The sequence below is a fragment of the Myodes glareolus genome, chromosome 7 (assembly GCF_982192425.1).
Source record: "Myodes glareolus chromosome 7, mMyoGla1.1, whole genome shotgun sequence".
NCBI classification, from domain to species: domain Eukaryota; kingdom Metazoa; phylum Chordata; class Mammalia; order Rodentia; family Cricetidae; genus Myodes; species Myodes glareolus.
In genome coordinates, this window is record NC_142032.1 from 15,394,822 (window position 1) to 15,409,471 (window position 14,650).

The 14,650-nt window shown below is 48.3% G+C and overlaps 1 protein-coding gene across 4 annotated transcripts in view; it reads left to right on the top strand.

Moving 5' to 3' along the window:
• Positions 1–13,332, top strand: part of Arl3 (ARF like GTPase 3) — a 57,767-nt gene extending 44,435 nt beyond the window's left edge. For 2 of the 4 annotated variants that reach the window (XM_085694050.2, XM_087907833.1), the window contains exons 5-7: positions 1,862–2,047; positions 3,308–3,482; positions 13,059–13,332. In XM_085694050.2, coding sequence (XP_085550176.2) covers positions 1,862–2,047; positions 3,308–3,482; positions 13,059–13,270 — 573 coding nt within the window. In that variant the 3' untranslated portion in view covers positions 13,271–13,332. The remainder of the gene's footprint in view (positions 1–1,861; positions 2,048–3,307; positions 3,483–13,058) is intronic. The other 2 variants (XM_087907835.1, XM_087907834.1) reach the window with 2 other exon arrangements.
• The last annotated feature ends 1,318 nt before the right edge of the window (positions 13,333–14,650 follow it).

Here is a 14,650-nt window from a genome sequence, read left to right on the forward strand (position 1 = left end):
CTTCTAGAGGTCCTGAGTTCAATTCCCAGCAACCACATGGGGGCTCACAACCATCCATAGTGGAATCTGATGCCCTCTTCTGGCATACAGGCATATATGCAGACACAACACTGTATACATAATAAATAAATGAATTAATGAATGACTAAATCTTTAAATCTATATGTTGCATGTATATGCGAATATATATGCCCAAATGGAACTTCACATCACACCCCAAAGTCCTTCTGTGTTTTTCCCCAGACCTTGTGGAAACAAACTCACGAACATCACAATTAGCTTTTCTATTTACACTTTTCAATACTTAATTGGCCGAGAGTAACTTCAGCAAATTCAGCAGGATGAGAAGAAAGATACAGGCTAAAACTAAGCTACTCATTTCAAGCAAGGAGACAAGGCCAGCCTTGAATTTAAGCATGACTTCATGACATGCAGGGTGCATGTCAACATGGTTAGATGGAATTGTTTCTGTCCATAGTCATAGGCAGAGCAGCAGGGGGCCTGCCCATTGAGACCAGAGTGAGGTCCCCAGCAGGAGCAGCAAGGGTGAAGGGAATCTCTAGGGCATGTTTGGGTCCTAGTGCAGAAATTTTGACTCGTTTTCAAAGGCAGAAATCGCCATACTTCTATTCCTTTTTCTTGGAAAGTGGGTTGAGGAGTCTCCTGGAGACATCACAGCTGCCTTCTGTGCCCCAGTGGTTTCTGGGTCATCGCTGCGGTGAGCCAGTGCTGTACTTGAGCTTGGGGCAGGGTGTCCTGGGAACTAGCTGCCTCTTGAGCTGGCTAGTTTTTTTGTCTCTTTGTTTTTGTTTTTTGGACATAGGGTCTCACTATGTAGCCCCAGCTGTCCTGGAGCTCACTGTGTAGACCAGGCTGGCCTCAAACTCACAAAGATCCACCTGCCTCTGCCTCCTGAGTGCTGGGATCAAAAGTGTGTGCCACTATGCCTGCAGCTTTCCAGTTTTGTTGTTTTTTTTTTAAGCTGAATGTTTAAAGTAACTAAAAGATGAGCTTAGAGGGAAAGAGGCAGAGCCTGTCCTTTAGGTAAGTGTATGTACTCCTTACCACAGACAGAATTAACTTGCAGTTTGGAGTTCTGCCTGTGACCTAGAGGCCCAGGGAAGGTCTGGTCTCTTCCAGTTCTTTCAGGATGTGTGTTTGATGACTGTTGATGTTTGGGTGCATGTTTAGGAGACAGAGATGAATGGACACAGTGATCTCTGCCATTTTCATTTCTGTGCATACATGTGTGTACACACATTAAGTTATTGTGGGGGTGTGGGTCTAACCCAGTGAGGGACACCTGCTTAGGATATATAAGGCCCTTGGTTCAATCCCCAACACCAGAGGAAAAATGAAAAAGACACCTGTAGGTGGTTATCTTGAATAAGTCTGAGATCTCTAACCACTGTCTATGTTCTTCCTTAAACGGTGCCTCTCAAGGGGCTGGAGAGAACATTGGCTGCCCTTCCAGAGGACCTGGGTTCAAGTCCCAGCACCCACATGGCAGCTCACACCTGTCCGTAGCTCGGTTCCAGGGAATCTGACACCCTCACATCAATGCATATAAAATAAAATTTAAAAAAATATATAAAAAGCAAAAGACCAGTGGCTCTAGGGGTATTTCTCAGTGTGGTCTATAAGTCACTTACAACAGAACCACCTGGGAAGTCTGTTAATAGAGCTTCCTAGATGCTGTCATCAGCATCCCTAGAAATTTACTAGGGAATCTTACACAGGTACCACCTGAGAGTCTCTGCCTTGAAAGTTGCTGCTGATCAACTTAACTGCTTAATGATTCCAAATGCACGCGATTCTCCAGTTCTCGCGCTTCTCTCCTCTCTCCTCCCCAATGGTCCAGGAGCTGACAGAGTTGCTGGAGGAGGAAAAGCTGAGTTGTGTGCCAGTGCTCATCTTTGCTAACAAGCAGGACCTGCTCACAGCAGCCCCGGCCTCTGAAATTGCAGAAGGGCTGAACCTCCACACCATCCGGGACCGAGTCTGGCAGATCCAGTCCTGCTCAGCTCTCACAGGCGAGGGCGTCCAGGTGAGACCTTGGCAGGAGTCCATTCCCTGTCAACCTGGCAACTCACTAAGGCAGTCTGCCTCCCTGGTAGGGTTGAGCTAGACCAATGGTTCTCAACCTGTGGGTCCCTTTCACAGGGGTCACCCAAAGACCATCAGGAAGCATAGATATTTACATTACGATTCATAACAGTAGCAAAATGACAGCTGTGCAGTAGCAGCGAAGTAATTTTATGTGGGGTCAGCACAGCATGAGGGACTGTGTTAAAGGGTCGCAGCGTCAGGAAGGGTGAGAACCACTACTCTAGGAAAAAAGATTTGGAGCAAATGGCCATTGATTGGCAGATGAACCATTCTAGAAAGTGAAGGCAATGGAAAGAGGTTGGTTCTTTGCTGCTTAGAACCCAACCAGATGCCAGGCAGTGGTGGTACATGCCTTTAATCCTAGCACTCGGGAGGCAGAGGCAAGTGAATCCGTGAGTTCGAGCCCAGCCTGGTCTACAAGAGCTAGTTCCAGGATTGGCTCCAAAGCAATACAGAGAAACCCTGTCTCGAAAAACCAGAAAGGAAAGAGAGAGAGAGAAAGCAAAAAGAAACCAGAAACCAACCAGGTGCCATAAAGTGTTCCAAAGGAACCTTGGAACCTTCAGCATATTCTCCTCACTTGGAGGAAGGCTCAAGAGGTGACTTGGAGATTGGTCTGACTCTGGAAATGTTTGACGATTGTGTTGGCATTCAGTGTCAGTGCTAATATTATAGATGGTAAAAGCTTCTACTCCCAAAGTGATTATCATCGCAACCATACAAATGCTCGTTGGCCTTGAAATACCTCTGTTTATTCTTAGTTCTCTCCCCTGCCCTGGGCTTGGTGTCTGTTTCCAGCTCCTGGTGTTGATTTCCCACTGGGAGGCTTCTATGGACACAAAGCCCTATGCTTTATACTGAGGAACTGTACACCAGGAGATTGAACACCCTCTTTTTTTTTTTTTTTTTTTTTTTAAAGATTTATTTATTTATTATGTATACAACATTCTGTCTCCATGTATAACCGCATGCCAGAAGAGGGCACCAGACCTCATTACAGATGGTTGTGAGCCACCATGTGGTTGCTGGGAATTGAACTCAGGACCTCTGGAAGAGCTGCCGGTGCTCTTAACCTCTGAGCCATCTCTCCAGCCCCCACCCTCTTGTTTAATATTAATTTAGGGCAGAGCACAGCCCTGTCCCAGTCATCCAAGAGGCTGTATTCTCAAAAAGAATAAGTCACACATTTCCAACTCAGGGACTTCCTACCAAACTGCTCAACTCAGCGGCACTCCGTAGTCAGCCCTTTCAGATGACCAGACTCCTCCACACTCCTAAGTTCAAGCATCTGGTCTGTCTAGCAGGATGCTCAGCAGTGCTGCGAGGACTGGTTCAGACTGCTCTAGGCTCATGTCTTCCCTCCTTGGCGTATGGTAGGTCCATAACAGCATGGCAGTTTGCTGTTCTCTCAGCTTGGCATGTTGGGTTGCAGACCTGAAGTTTGGTTCTTGACCACTGCCCGCAGCCTCTTCCCACTTGCTTTTCCTTTCTAATGTCCCCTCCCCTCAGACATTGACACTGGTTTGTCATTAGATGGTCTGATTGCTTTTATCGCACGCAAATAACCACATCCTAGAATTATGTCAGTCCTAACATGTTTGCTACCTGGTTTTTGTTTTGTTTTTCTTTGTTAACAAAAATAGTCATGGCTGACTTCTATGTGTGGCCTCTAGAGTTGAGTGCATTTAGCACTAGACAGGTGTCCCCTCCTCAGACTGCTCATACCTGTACCCCAAAAGTTTTCCATGAATGTATGTTGGGGTTCCTTAGAACCCAGGGATTACCACAGTTAAATCTTCAAAATGTATTCTGGAGTAGTCTATGAGGTTTAAGTTTGGGAGAGTTGGTATTTTGGAGTTTTGAGATAGGGTCTCTTTTCATAAATTTAAAAAAAAAAAGAAATTTAAAGCTGGTCAATGGTGGCGCACGCCTTTAATCCCAGCACTCCAGAGACAGAGGCAGCCAGATGTCTGTGATTTCAAGGCTAACCTGGACTACAGAGCTGATTTCAGGACAGTCAGGACTATACAAAGAAAGCCCTGTCTTGAAGAAAACAATTGTCATTTTATTTTATGAGTATGGGTGTTTTGTGTGTGCAACCTTCATGAGTGCTGTGCGTATGGAAGCCAGAAGAGGCTGCAGAGTCCCTTGGGATTAGAGTTACAGTTGGTTATGAGCTACCCACCACATAGGTGCTGGGACTGAAACTCCAGTCCTCTAGAAGAGCAGCCAGTGTCCCGAACTACAGAATTCTCTCCAGCCCCAAGATAGGGTGTTTTGTAGCCATGCTGGCCTCAGACTCTCTACATAACTGAGGCTGATCTCCTGACCTTCTTCCCTCAGCACCCAGGGTTGAGATTGCAGGATGAACCACCATACCCCACTGTAAATCTTATTTCTTCCTAGATTCTGGCTCCACTGGGCATTGTGGATTCCTCCATACCCTGAAGTTCTAGGCTAGCCCAACAAGATCCTATCTCAAACGTGCATTTTTCCTCTTATTTTTAAATGTATGAAAGTTTATAAAGTTGGTGAGCTAAGGGCATGACTCAGTGGTAGAATGGTTGTCTTGTATGGAAAGGATTCTGGGTTAATCTCAGTAGCATAAAAATGCACAGAGAAAGTGGGCATGACAGTACAAGCCTGCATTCCCAGTTCCTGGGGGTGAAGAAGGAGCAGGGGTTCAAAGCCATCCTTGGGGGTGAAGAGGGAAGAGAGGTTCAAAACCATCCTCAGCCAGCCTGGGCTATGTGAGATTGTCTCAAAGGCAAGTAAAAAATTGTTTTCTCTCTCCTAAGTTCTACTCTACAAAGGGACTAACTACTGTTCTTCTAGATTCTTCCTTATGAAACTGCTGCCACATATGCCATTATATGGACAAGCGTGTCTATCAGGCCTTTGATTTAACTGCATTTTTCAGGGTCACTTACAACCCAGTCCAAGTATGCTATGCCATGGGATGTTGGTAGTAGGTAAATGCTGATAGTCTTATTTAACCTTGTCCAATTACAACTCTCTTTAAAATGAAAAGATCTAGCCAGGCAGTGATGGCGCACACCTTTAATTCCAACACTCGGGAGGCAGAGGCAGGCGAATCTCTGTGAGTTCAAGGCCAGCCTGGTCTACAGAGTGAGTTTCAGAACAGGCTCCAAAGCTACAGAGAGAAACCCTGTCTTGAAAAATAAACAAAAAAAAAAAAAAGAAAGAAAAGAAATATGAAAAGATCTAGTCCTACACATACCCAAAAAATAAAAAGGAAAAGGAAAAGATCTAAGCCCACAAGTGCCCATGTGTACAGGGTCATTTGGTGAGACATAAACTGGGAAATGGCAGCTTTCTTGTTGTTTTTCCATCCCTGAGGATGGAACCCAGGTCATGGGAATAGCGGGCAAGCACTCTACCTACTGAACTACAGCCCCAGACCAGCTTTCCCGTGTTATAAAGCATTCTAGTATGTGGACTCTGCCCTTGTGCATGGCTCCGAACACGGATGTTAGATGCTCAGGGGCATCCAGGTGTTGGGAACTGTACAGGTGGGCTGAGGAGAGGAAGCGGGTTGTACTTGCATGTTCATCAGAATGTGGGCTCATGGTCCTGTGACCTCTCTCTTGGCCAGAGTAGAGAAAGCATGGGAAAGCTAAGCTGGAGTTACTAGTGAGACTTGTTTCTTCAGCCTGCTGTGGATAGGAAAGGGGCAGCCAGAGTAAATGATCTAGAGTCACTACTCGGCACAGTGACGCTGAAGTCAAGGGCATACACCCTGAGAACCTGAGGGTAACCAGGGAGGGCCTGTCTGGGTAATCACCAAGGTACACAGCGCCCCCTACAGGGCCTCTTCCCTTCCTTTCTCCCTCTCTCCTTTCATCCAAGCTGGAAACCAAACTCAGAGCAGTGAACATGGTAGGCAAGACTCTTCCAGTGAGCTCCATCCCCAGCCTCCTTTGTAGAACCCTTTGGCCAAGGCAGCAGCCTACTAGGCAGTTAGACAGTGCAGGTGGGAGTGGTGAGGGGCACCTGTAAGTAATAAGCCAGTCTGAATAAAGCGAGGTTAGACCTGCAGCAGCCATAGCACAGGAAGTGACATCAAGAGAGATCCAGGGTCAGCAAGGCGGATCAGTGGATAAAGGTGATTGCCACCTAACCGGATGAATGACCTGAGTTCGATCCCCAGTACCACAGGGCAAGAGCAGAGAACTGACTCCCAAAAGTTATCCGCTGACTTACACACAACAGATAAATATATTAATTAATCAAAATGAAATCATATGAATGAGAGAGAGAGATCCAGCAAAGAACTGAGAGCAAAGAGAATGATTTTGTACAGAGGACAAATAGTTTGAAGGTCACTTAATTAGTTTGTAGATAGTACCAGGGTGTGCAGAATTGGATAGTTAAGACTGGGATTTCAAGGTTAATGAGATTAGATTATGGTTAATAGAATGATATAAATTTAGAGAATTTAACCATTATTTGAAATGGGTTATTTAATAAAAATGTTAATTAAGAAGGGAATCTGATGTCTATTGTCCTTTCATGGTAACCTTTGGGGACCAGAGAAAGGTCATGGAACCTTCTATAGAAGCGCTTGTCACTATCAGGCAGCATTGACCATGTTCCTCCCTCAGGTGATGCCACTGACCTACACTCCTGTGCACTCAGCCAGTTTCTTGGTTTTTACCTTTAAAAGAGTCGCTTCAATATAATTCCCTTCCAGGATCGCCTGGCGAAAGTACAGGCCTTTCATGGCTCTTAATTAAGGCTTAGAATATCCCTACAAATGAAGAACTTTGCTAGGAAAATGACTGTAAGGTTTAGCTATTTAGGGCTCACTTTCAGATATGAATTCAGTATCATAATGACTAAAAACTCCCTAAATTCCAATGTTGTTCTCACCCCGCCGAGCCTCCCCAGAAACTGCCGAGTGGCCTAGCTGCTGACATCTGGTACCACCTCTTTGACAGCCCAGAAAGGAAACATAGGAAAGTCTGCAAAAGGGAAAGAGGAACGGCACAGGATCTGTGTTACAGTTGTGGGTGCTAAAAGCATCCGCTGTCTGAACACTGTGTGTGTGTGTGTGTGTGTGTGTGTGTGCGCGCATGTGTGCAGATATCAATCAAGACACACCTGGTGGCCTTCAAGAGGCTCAGCACACTTACTCTAAACCTGATGACCCAAGCTCGGCCCCTGGAACCTACATGGTGTGAGAGAACCAGCTCCAGCGGGGTTGTTCTCTGTGCCCCATACACATGCCGCGGCTTGCCTGGCCACCCCCACTATATCCAAACACATACACACAATAGCCGAAAGAATAGATGAATGAGGGGCTGGCGAGATGGCTCACATTTAAGAGCACTGGCTTCTCTTCCAGAGGACTTGGGTTCAATTCCCAGCACCTATATGGAAATTTACAACTGTCTGTAACTTCAAAATCTGACACCCTCACACAGACACACTTGCAGGCAAACACCAATGCACATAAAATAAAAAGAAATAAATTATATAAAAAAGAAAACCAGAAAGATTAAAAAGAAGAATGAATGAATAAGTAAAAGCTAAAACATTTACAAACAAAAACAGCTCTAGAAATGTGCCATACTAACCAGTAGCAAGGACCCCCGAGTGGTCTAGTCCAGAGAACAGCCACAGGCCGACAGGTGATGTACCCTATGCTCTCTGGCCAAGCAGGCCAGGTACACTACTGTCACTAGGTAAGTGGTTTGAACACATGATCTGAGACCGTGGGAGTTGGTGATTCTGGGCTGAAATTCCTGGGTGGAATTTGTATCTGATATTCTCAGGCACACTTGTGTGATCTTTACAAGACAATACCATGTGCCCAGCTGAGAGTGGACACAGCGCGAGAGAGTCCAGAGCAGATCTTTCCTTGTCTGACTGATGGCCACTAGGAGGCCAACCTTCACATGATTAAAGCGGGTTTTCATGGGAAATTCTCATGAGCAGAGAATAGGTGAAGGGCACCAGACCCTGGAGAAGAGCATCGATCTTGGCAACTTCACCTTGCTGAGAAGACTGTAGTCCAGAGGAGTGATCAGAAGGGACCCGGTTACATCAAAGCAGAAAAGGAGAAGTGACAAATGTGTGGGAGGGGTTACCTAAACCCCTCAGCCAGTCCCCTTCATCAGGAGGATGTGGAGGGGTTACCTAAACCCCTCAGCCAGACCCCTTCATCAGGAGGATGTAGAGGGGTTACCTAAACCCCTCAGCCAGTCCCCTTCATCAGGAGGATGTGGAGGAGTTACCTAAACCCCTCAGCCAGACCCCTTCATCAGGAGGATGTGGAGGGGTTACCTAAACCCCTCAGCCAGACCCCTTCATCAGGAGGATGTGGAGGGGTTACCTAAACCCCTCAGCCAGTCCCCTTCATCAGGAGGATGTGGAGGGGTTACCTAAACCCCTCAGCCAGACCCCTTCATCAGGAGGATGTAGAGGGGTTACCTAAACCCCTCAGCCAGTTCCCTTCATCAGGAGGATGTGGAGGGGTTACCTAAACCCCTCAGCCAGTCCCCTTCATCAGGAGGAAATGTCCCTTCATGCCCTGGAGGCTTGGCAGTCTGCTAGGGCCCACCCACCCCCCCCCCCAGGATCTGCCATCTAGCACTTGGTCCCTTGTCCTTTTTCTTCTGAATGAGCCTCTAAGTAGGAAATGGCCTACAAAAGCTCTGGCTTAGGTCAAAAACAAAGTTCTAGAAGCAGCATCCTGCTTGCACCTGCCGCCGTGACTCCTCCCCAGAGCACGTCTGTATGGCTGCTGTAGTTTCAGGGGTTTGGAGACATTTTTCTGACACACAGTGTGCCTGGTTGTTCTGGCTCGGGATTTCCATTTAAAGCAGAAGTCAGCAGTTTGAAGCTGGCGGTCGGCGTCACTACAGTCCCCGGCCTGCACCAACGACTTTGAACGGGCAGTGTTCCGTGGGTGTTGCTCTCCAGGCCACCACCTCTAGATCACCCCGATTCCTTCCCTCCGTTCTCCAAACGGGAAGGATGACCAGTCACGGTGCCTTCACCGTCTCTGTCCCTAAGGAGGGTCAGCAGTGGGCTCGTGGAGGTGCGGGCCGTGCTTCCTGCCTCTGCTGCTTTTTCCTTGATCTAGGGGCGTGTTTCCTAGCCTGCTGACAGAATTTGATTTTTTTTTTCTTTGCAGGAATAGAAGTTGAACCCAGTATCTTGTTTTTGCTAAGCCCTTATTCTGCAATGGAGCTGCTACACTCCCGAGCCCCAATTTTTTCAGTATTTAAAAATATGATGTCTAGTCCTTCTTTCTAGGCCTGGGATCAGTCGGTACTTCCTCCAGACATGCATGGACTACATATCCAGCAGTCGGACCTCAGGTGCTGACAGGTGCTGACTTGTATATCTGCAGCCCTCTCTATGAACTAAGAGTGAGCCTATGGCATGTGATTTGCTTGCTCCCTCCCTGGTGCACTGCCCTTTGTCACCAGAAAACTGAACAGCAAGCAATATTTTATGTGTGCTGCCTGCATTCAGCTGCTCCTTGACCCCAGGGGCCTAAAGGCACAATGGGACAGGCTGCAGGGCTCAGCCAGGGTCTGAGTGCCTTGTCGTCCTAAAGCAATTACTGAAGTGACCACATAGGCAGCCCAGTTTTAAAATCCAGCCCAACCAACCATGGCCACCACTGCTCCCTTCCATCCACCCAACGATGATGGCACCGAACTGAGATCAAATCAAAAAGAACGGTGCAGCCAGAGCCCCGCCCCACCCACAGGCTGGCAGTGCACCTTGAATCTGGGACTGACTAGTGTGAACAGGATGGTTAGTAGGTTTCCACCATATAGCAGGGCAGCCTTGCACCACCCACGGTCACTGCACTGTGGGGATGTTCCTGCGACAACAGAGACTTGTATTTCCTCTCCAGGAAGTCACACAAAGACCAGCGTTTGAGGTTCCCTGTCTCTCTTTAGTCTCTATTATTGAATTGAAACTAATCAATTCAAATTCAGTTTCAGCAAGATTGGTCGGGAAAGGAAAGGGGAGACTGTTCACACCAAAGATAGTCATTCCCATAGTGAAGATCAAGTGCGCAGGAAATTGGTCAAACCAGTTTTCAACAATGAAAGGTTCAACCTTAAACAAACCCATGAGTTCATTTCCTTCTTCAGAGACAGCAGAGTCGCCTCCTTCAAGTAAGCAATCACCTCCTCTCAGAAAAGCTAAACCCACCATTCACTTAAGCACAGAGAAGTCCACCGTTCTCTTAAACATAGAAGCAGAAGGCTCCCATATCCACTGGACACGAATGTCCAGCCTTCTGCAGGCCTAGATTCTGGCAGACTAGGAATATTCTGGTTGTTTTAGAGCTGTGGCAAGGCAGGCAGAGTTCCTTGACAGGGGTTTCTCCTGTCTTTGCCCTGTATTCAGCTGAAGGAAGCCATGAGGAAAAAGAACCCATTGGAATGGCCTTGCCCGCCTGCCTTCCAAGGCTGCCCAGTTGCTCTGTAAATTAGATGCAGCACTCTTCTCCCGCCACCCTCAGCCAGAGACGCGGTGACTGGTGTATGGTCCTCAGTGGGAAGACAGGCGCATTTCAGGGCCCACCTCTGCTCTGAATTATTCTATTCTTCATTTCCTTGTTTGCAATATGGAAACAATAATATATTCACTGGGTGCTTATGAGAATTAATTTTAAAGACTATAAATTAAATATGGGCCATATTAAGCCAGACAGCCTGCCAGTCCCTTGCTTAGACTCTTCCATCTTGGTTTTTGGATAACACTATTATCTTTCCTTTCCAGTGGGCTACTTGACAAAGCTTGCCCTTACTTGATTTATGAGGTATTGTCACAGAGAATTGTGGCCTTCCTCATTCCCCTCCCCTTCAGCCCCCAAATGCTGGGACTCAAAGGGGCCTCCCCAAGCCCTGCAGAGGCCCAGGGCTTTGCCCCAGGATAGTACCAGGGACTGGGGGCAACCTTGGGTGCTGGCCTCTGAGCGCCCTCTGTTGACAAGACCATGCTGGGCAGGCCTCCACTCTAGATTCTGACATCTGCAGGACAGCACCCCTCAGCAGGCCATGCCCTTTAAGCCCCTTTCCCCCCTCCACAGAGTATGGCTCCCTCCACCTTCCGCTTTGAGTGTCTGCAGCTGAGTAAATATTTTCCCTATCTCTTTCCCTACCCTTATGTTCGTTGAGATATAATAAAAGGAACCCCCTTCTTCACCAGTCATAAACCAAGAAAAAAGACAAAACACTATTGGCGTTGTGCGGGGACAGTTGCTTTCCTGGAGAAGCTGCTCTGGTAAAAAACCGCTGTGTCTGTGGAGACAGACGGCCGCTGTGTCTGTGGAGAGGAGAGCGTGGAGACAGACGGCCGCTGTGTCTGTGGAGAGGAGAGCGTGGAGACAGACGGCCGCTGTGTCTGTGGAAAGGAGAGCGTGAAGACAGAGGCACCTTGGGTGTTTGTGCTGCCTGTGTGCTGAGTTCTTCAGCTGTGGAGCAAGAGAAGATGGTTGTCTGTTCATCCCTCCTGTCTGTGTAAAATTCTTTTTTGTCTCCTGGCAGGTGATCATTTTTTTTTTCTAGAAACCAATTAGCTACTAAAATTAAACATGCTCTCTTTAAATGACTCTTTTTTCATAAAACGGCTTTAAAACTGCTCGGTTTCTCGGGTTGTGCTGCTGACCCAGTAATCAGATGTGCGTTGGGGGTCCCCTCGCCCTGTCCTCCGCTGCCCAGCCGCAGCCAGGTGCTCTCCACCTGAAGGCTCTTTGCCAAGGCCAGGCCTCATCTTGGCAAAGCACAATGTCCCTCAGATCCTCAGGTTCTCCTGCCCAAGTGCCCTGATGGCAGCTGGTGGAGTTTTAATCACTGTAAATGCAGGTGACTGGGCAGATTAGCCAGGAGAAAGAAAGGTACCTGCTGGTTGTTTTGCAGTGATGTATTGTTTACGGGATTAATGTCCTGGGGCCAAAGGTGTCCGCTGATATTCACTGCTGTAAGCTGTCTTAGCTGTTCTGGTTCAGCAGCCAGATCCACAGCCATCAGAAACGTGGGGTTTGAAGTGTGGGGCGTCACGTGGTCGTGTGTGTGTGTTTGATAGCACACGTATGTGTATGTGAGACCCAGACCCCAGACTCTGGGCAAGATGCCCTGCAGGACCCACCTTGAGTTCTGGTCTGTGCTTCTGAGGGCGTTTGCACATGCCTGAAGGGCTGGAGTTTCTGGGGAGGGGTGCGTGTCCAGGTATGCTCCAGAGGGGGTTGAAAAGGAGGTCATGTCTGACAGGCCTGGCATCTGTGAGGAATTGTGCTGCCTACCAAGTGGCTGTAGGCAGCGTGTGTGTGTTTTAACCTCGGTCCCTCTCCAGCCTTCTAAAGAGGACAGTTTCAAGGTCACTGTGCCTTTAAGGGAACCTTCTGTCCTTCCCTCTGTCCTAGTAGGGCTTAAAGCAACAAGAAGCTGCTTTTAAGCCTCTCTACAGACATAGTGTGTATTGCCCCTGCGTGTGTGGAGTAACACCCACTGCAGAGGGTTGTTTTTCCAAAATGAAATTTAATTTAACCCAAGTGTACACTGTCACACTGTAAACACGCTGGGGCACCAGAAGGGTAGCTCATTGAATTAATGCCCTAGCAAAGGTCAGCTGTTAGAAAAAGCCAAAAATGGCTGGAATCCTTCCTGATAGCGCCACAGTCAAGCCCTGGACCAGGCAGGTGTGTTTATTTTTTCAGAGGGAGTTCCTGAGAATGAATCTCAAGTTCAGCTGCTGGCTCCCTCTGGCTCCCTCCTGTGCTCAGAGCGCCCCCCCCCCCCCCGCCCTTCCAGGAGGTCACCACCGGCCCTGGTCAGCCAGGTGGGCCTCTGGGGCAATGAACTCCCTAGAGGAGGTGGCCACAGTTCCCTCCAGCCTGAGCTCTTGGGATCTTTCTTGCCGCTAACACTGCCTCTCTCTGCCCCTCTCCCCCCAAGGACGGCATGAACTGGGTCTGCAAAAACGTCAACGCGAAGAAGAAGTAGCGTGGGGACGGTGGAGCCGCAAGAGCCGCGGGAGCCAAACTCGGCCCTGGAAAGCACTGGTTTGCTGTTTCCTGACCCAGTGCTTTTTCATCTGTGCACAGGCACCGTTGTGTGAGGAGGGGGACGACAGCTTCAGGAGAGCCCTCTCCAGCCGTAAATTTTAACTGATCTCCAAGGTTCAGTATCGTTTTTCAAATAAAGGAATTATATTATTTCCTCTGCATAATTGAAATAGTATTAAATGTCTCCGAGCACATGATTCGCAGTGAGCAAGAGCTTGCGTTGCAGTTTAGACAATCCCAGTGGGCTTTTGTACAAAAAAAAGGAAGAAGCCGCTTGTGCTGAGTCCCTTTGCTGGCCTGGCCCTGCACTCCCTTGGTGGTTGGAAACCACAGCTTGGCCATGCTGGGCAGGGATTTGATTATTTTTTTTTTTTTTGTCCTCGTCCCCAACTGAGCCAGGGCTTTAGTCTCTCCAGCAGGAGGCTGGGGGAGGCAGAGGACAGCAGATGATTAAATCATCTTGTCAGGTAGGTAAGACGCTGTATGTAATCCCCACTTTTGGGGCGGGTGGGGGGGAATCCTTGCAAACAGGTCACCACACAGAAACATCCCCACTCCAGGCCCCCACCCAGCCCCCCCACACCTCTCTACCCCTCACCCCTGCCAGCCACCCAGGGAAGCAGATTCTTATGACTTTTGACTGTAATGACATCTGGAATGTAAGAAGTGGGAGGTTTAATTCCAGAAAAATTACAAGGTCCTTGAGAAGCCCTCACTCACACGGAGAGCTCAGGCTAGCGTAAACAGCCTTGCTCCAGCTCAGTGGAGCAGGGAGCAGACTCCAGGTTCGCTGACTTCTCCACTGCAGCCCTACGAGGAGATTTCTAAAGCTCAAAGAATTCTGTGTTTAAATGATCACAATAGGCCGATGCTATCAGATTTTAAAAATAAATGCAGCTTTGCCATGAACCTGCTCCACTGAGAAAAGCCAGGCAGATCGATTTTGAGGAGAGATCAATTTTTATAGTACTGGCAGCTAGGTGGTGTGGGGAGGGAGCATTGCTGCTGGGTGAGCATGGGATGTGCCCGGGGAAGCCACTAACCCCATATTGCTCTCCTCTACTCTTTCCAGCAAAATGTGCTGTGGACTGATAGGGAGGGGTGCAGAGGCCTTCCCCTCCCCCCATGGCAAAGGGAGCATGTTTCCCTGACCCCTCAGAAGTCCCAGCCTCAAACCCCAAAAGCAGGCCAGAGCAGCGCCTGCTCCTGAATTAAACTCTGTTCTGGGCATGAGCTCAGGGCTTTTCAGAGAATAAATAAGAGACTATCCAATGCTTGGTAGGTCCAAGGAGGCCAGCTGCCTTCTCATCCTGGGAGGTGGCCCTTTCCAAATCCGCCTTTCTGTGTGAACTAACAGAAAATGCCATGGAAGCCCCTGGTCCATGGTACCCAGCTTATTCTGGACTCTGGAGAGGGAGAAGCTTGGACAGTTTGAAAGGTGGCCTGGGATGAATTCCATGAACAAAGCGGGGGTGGGGGTGG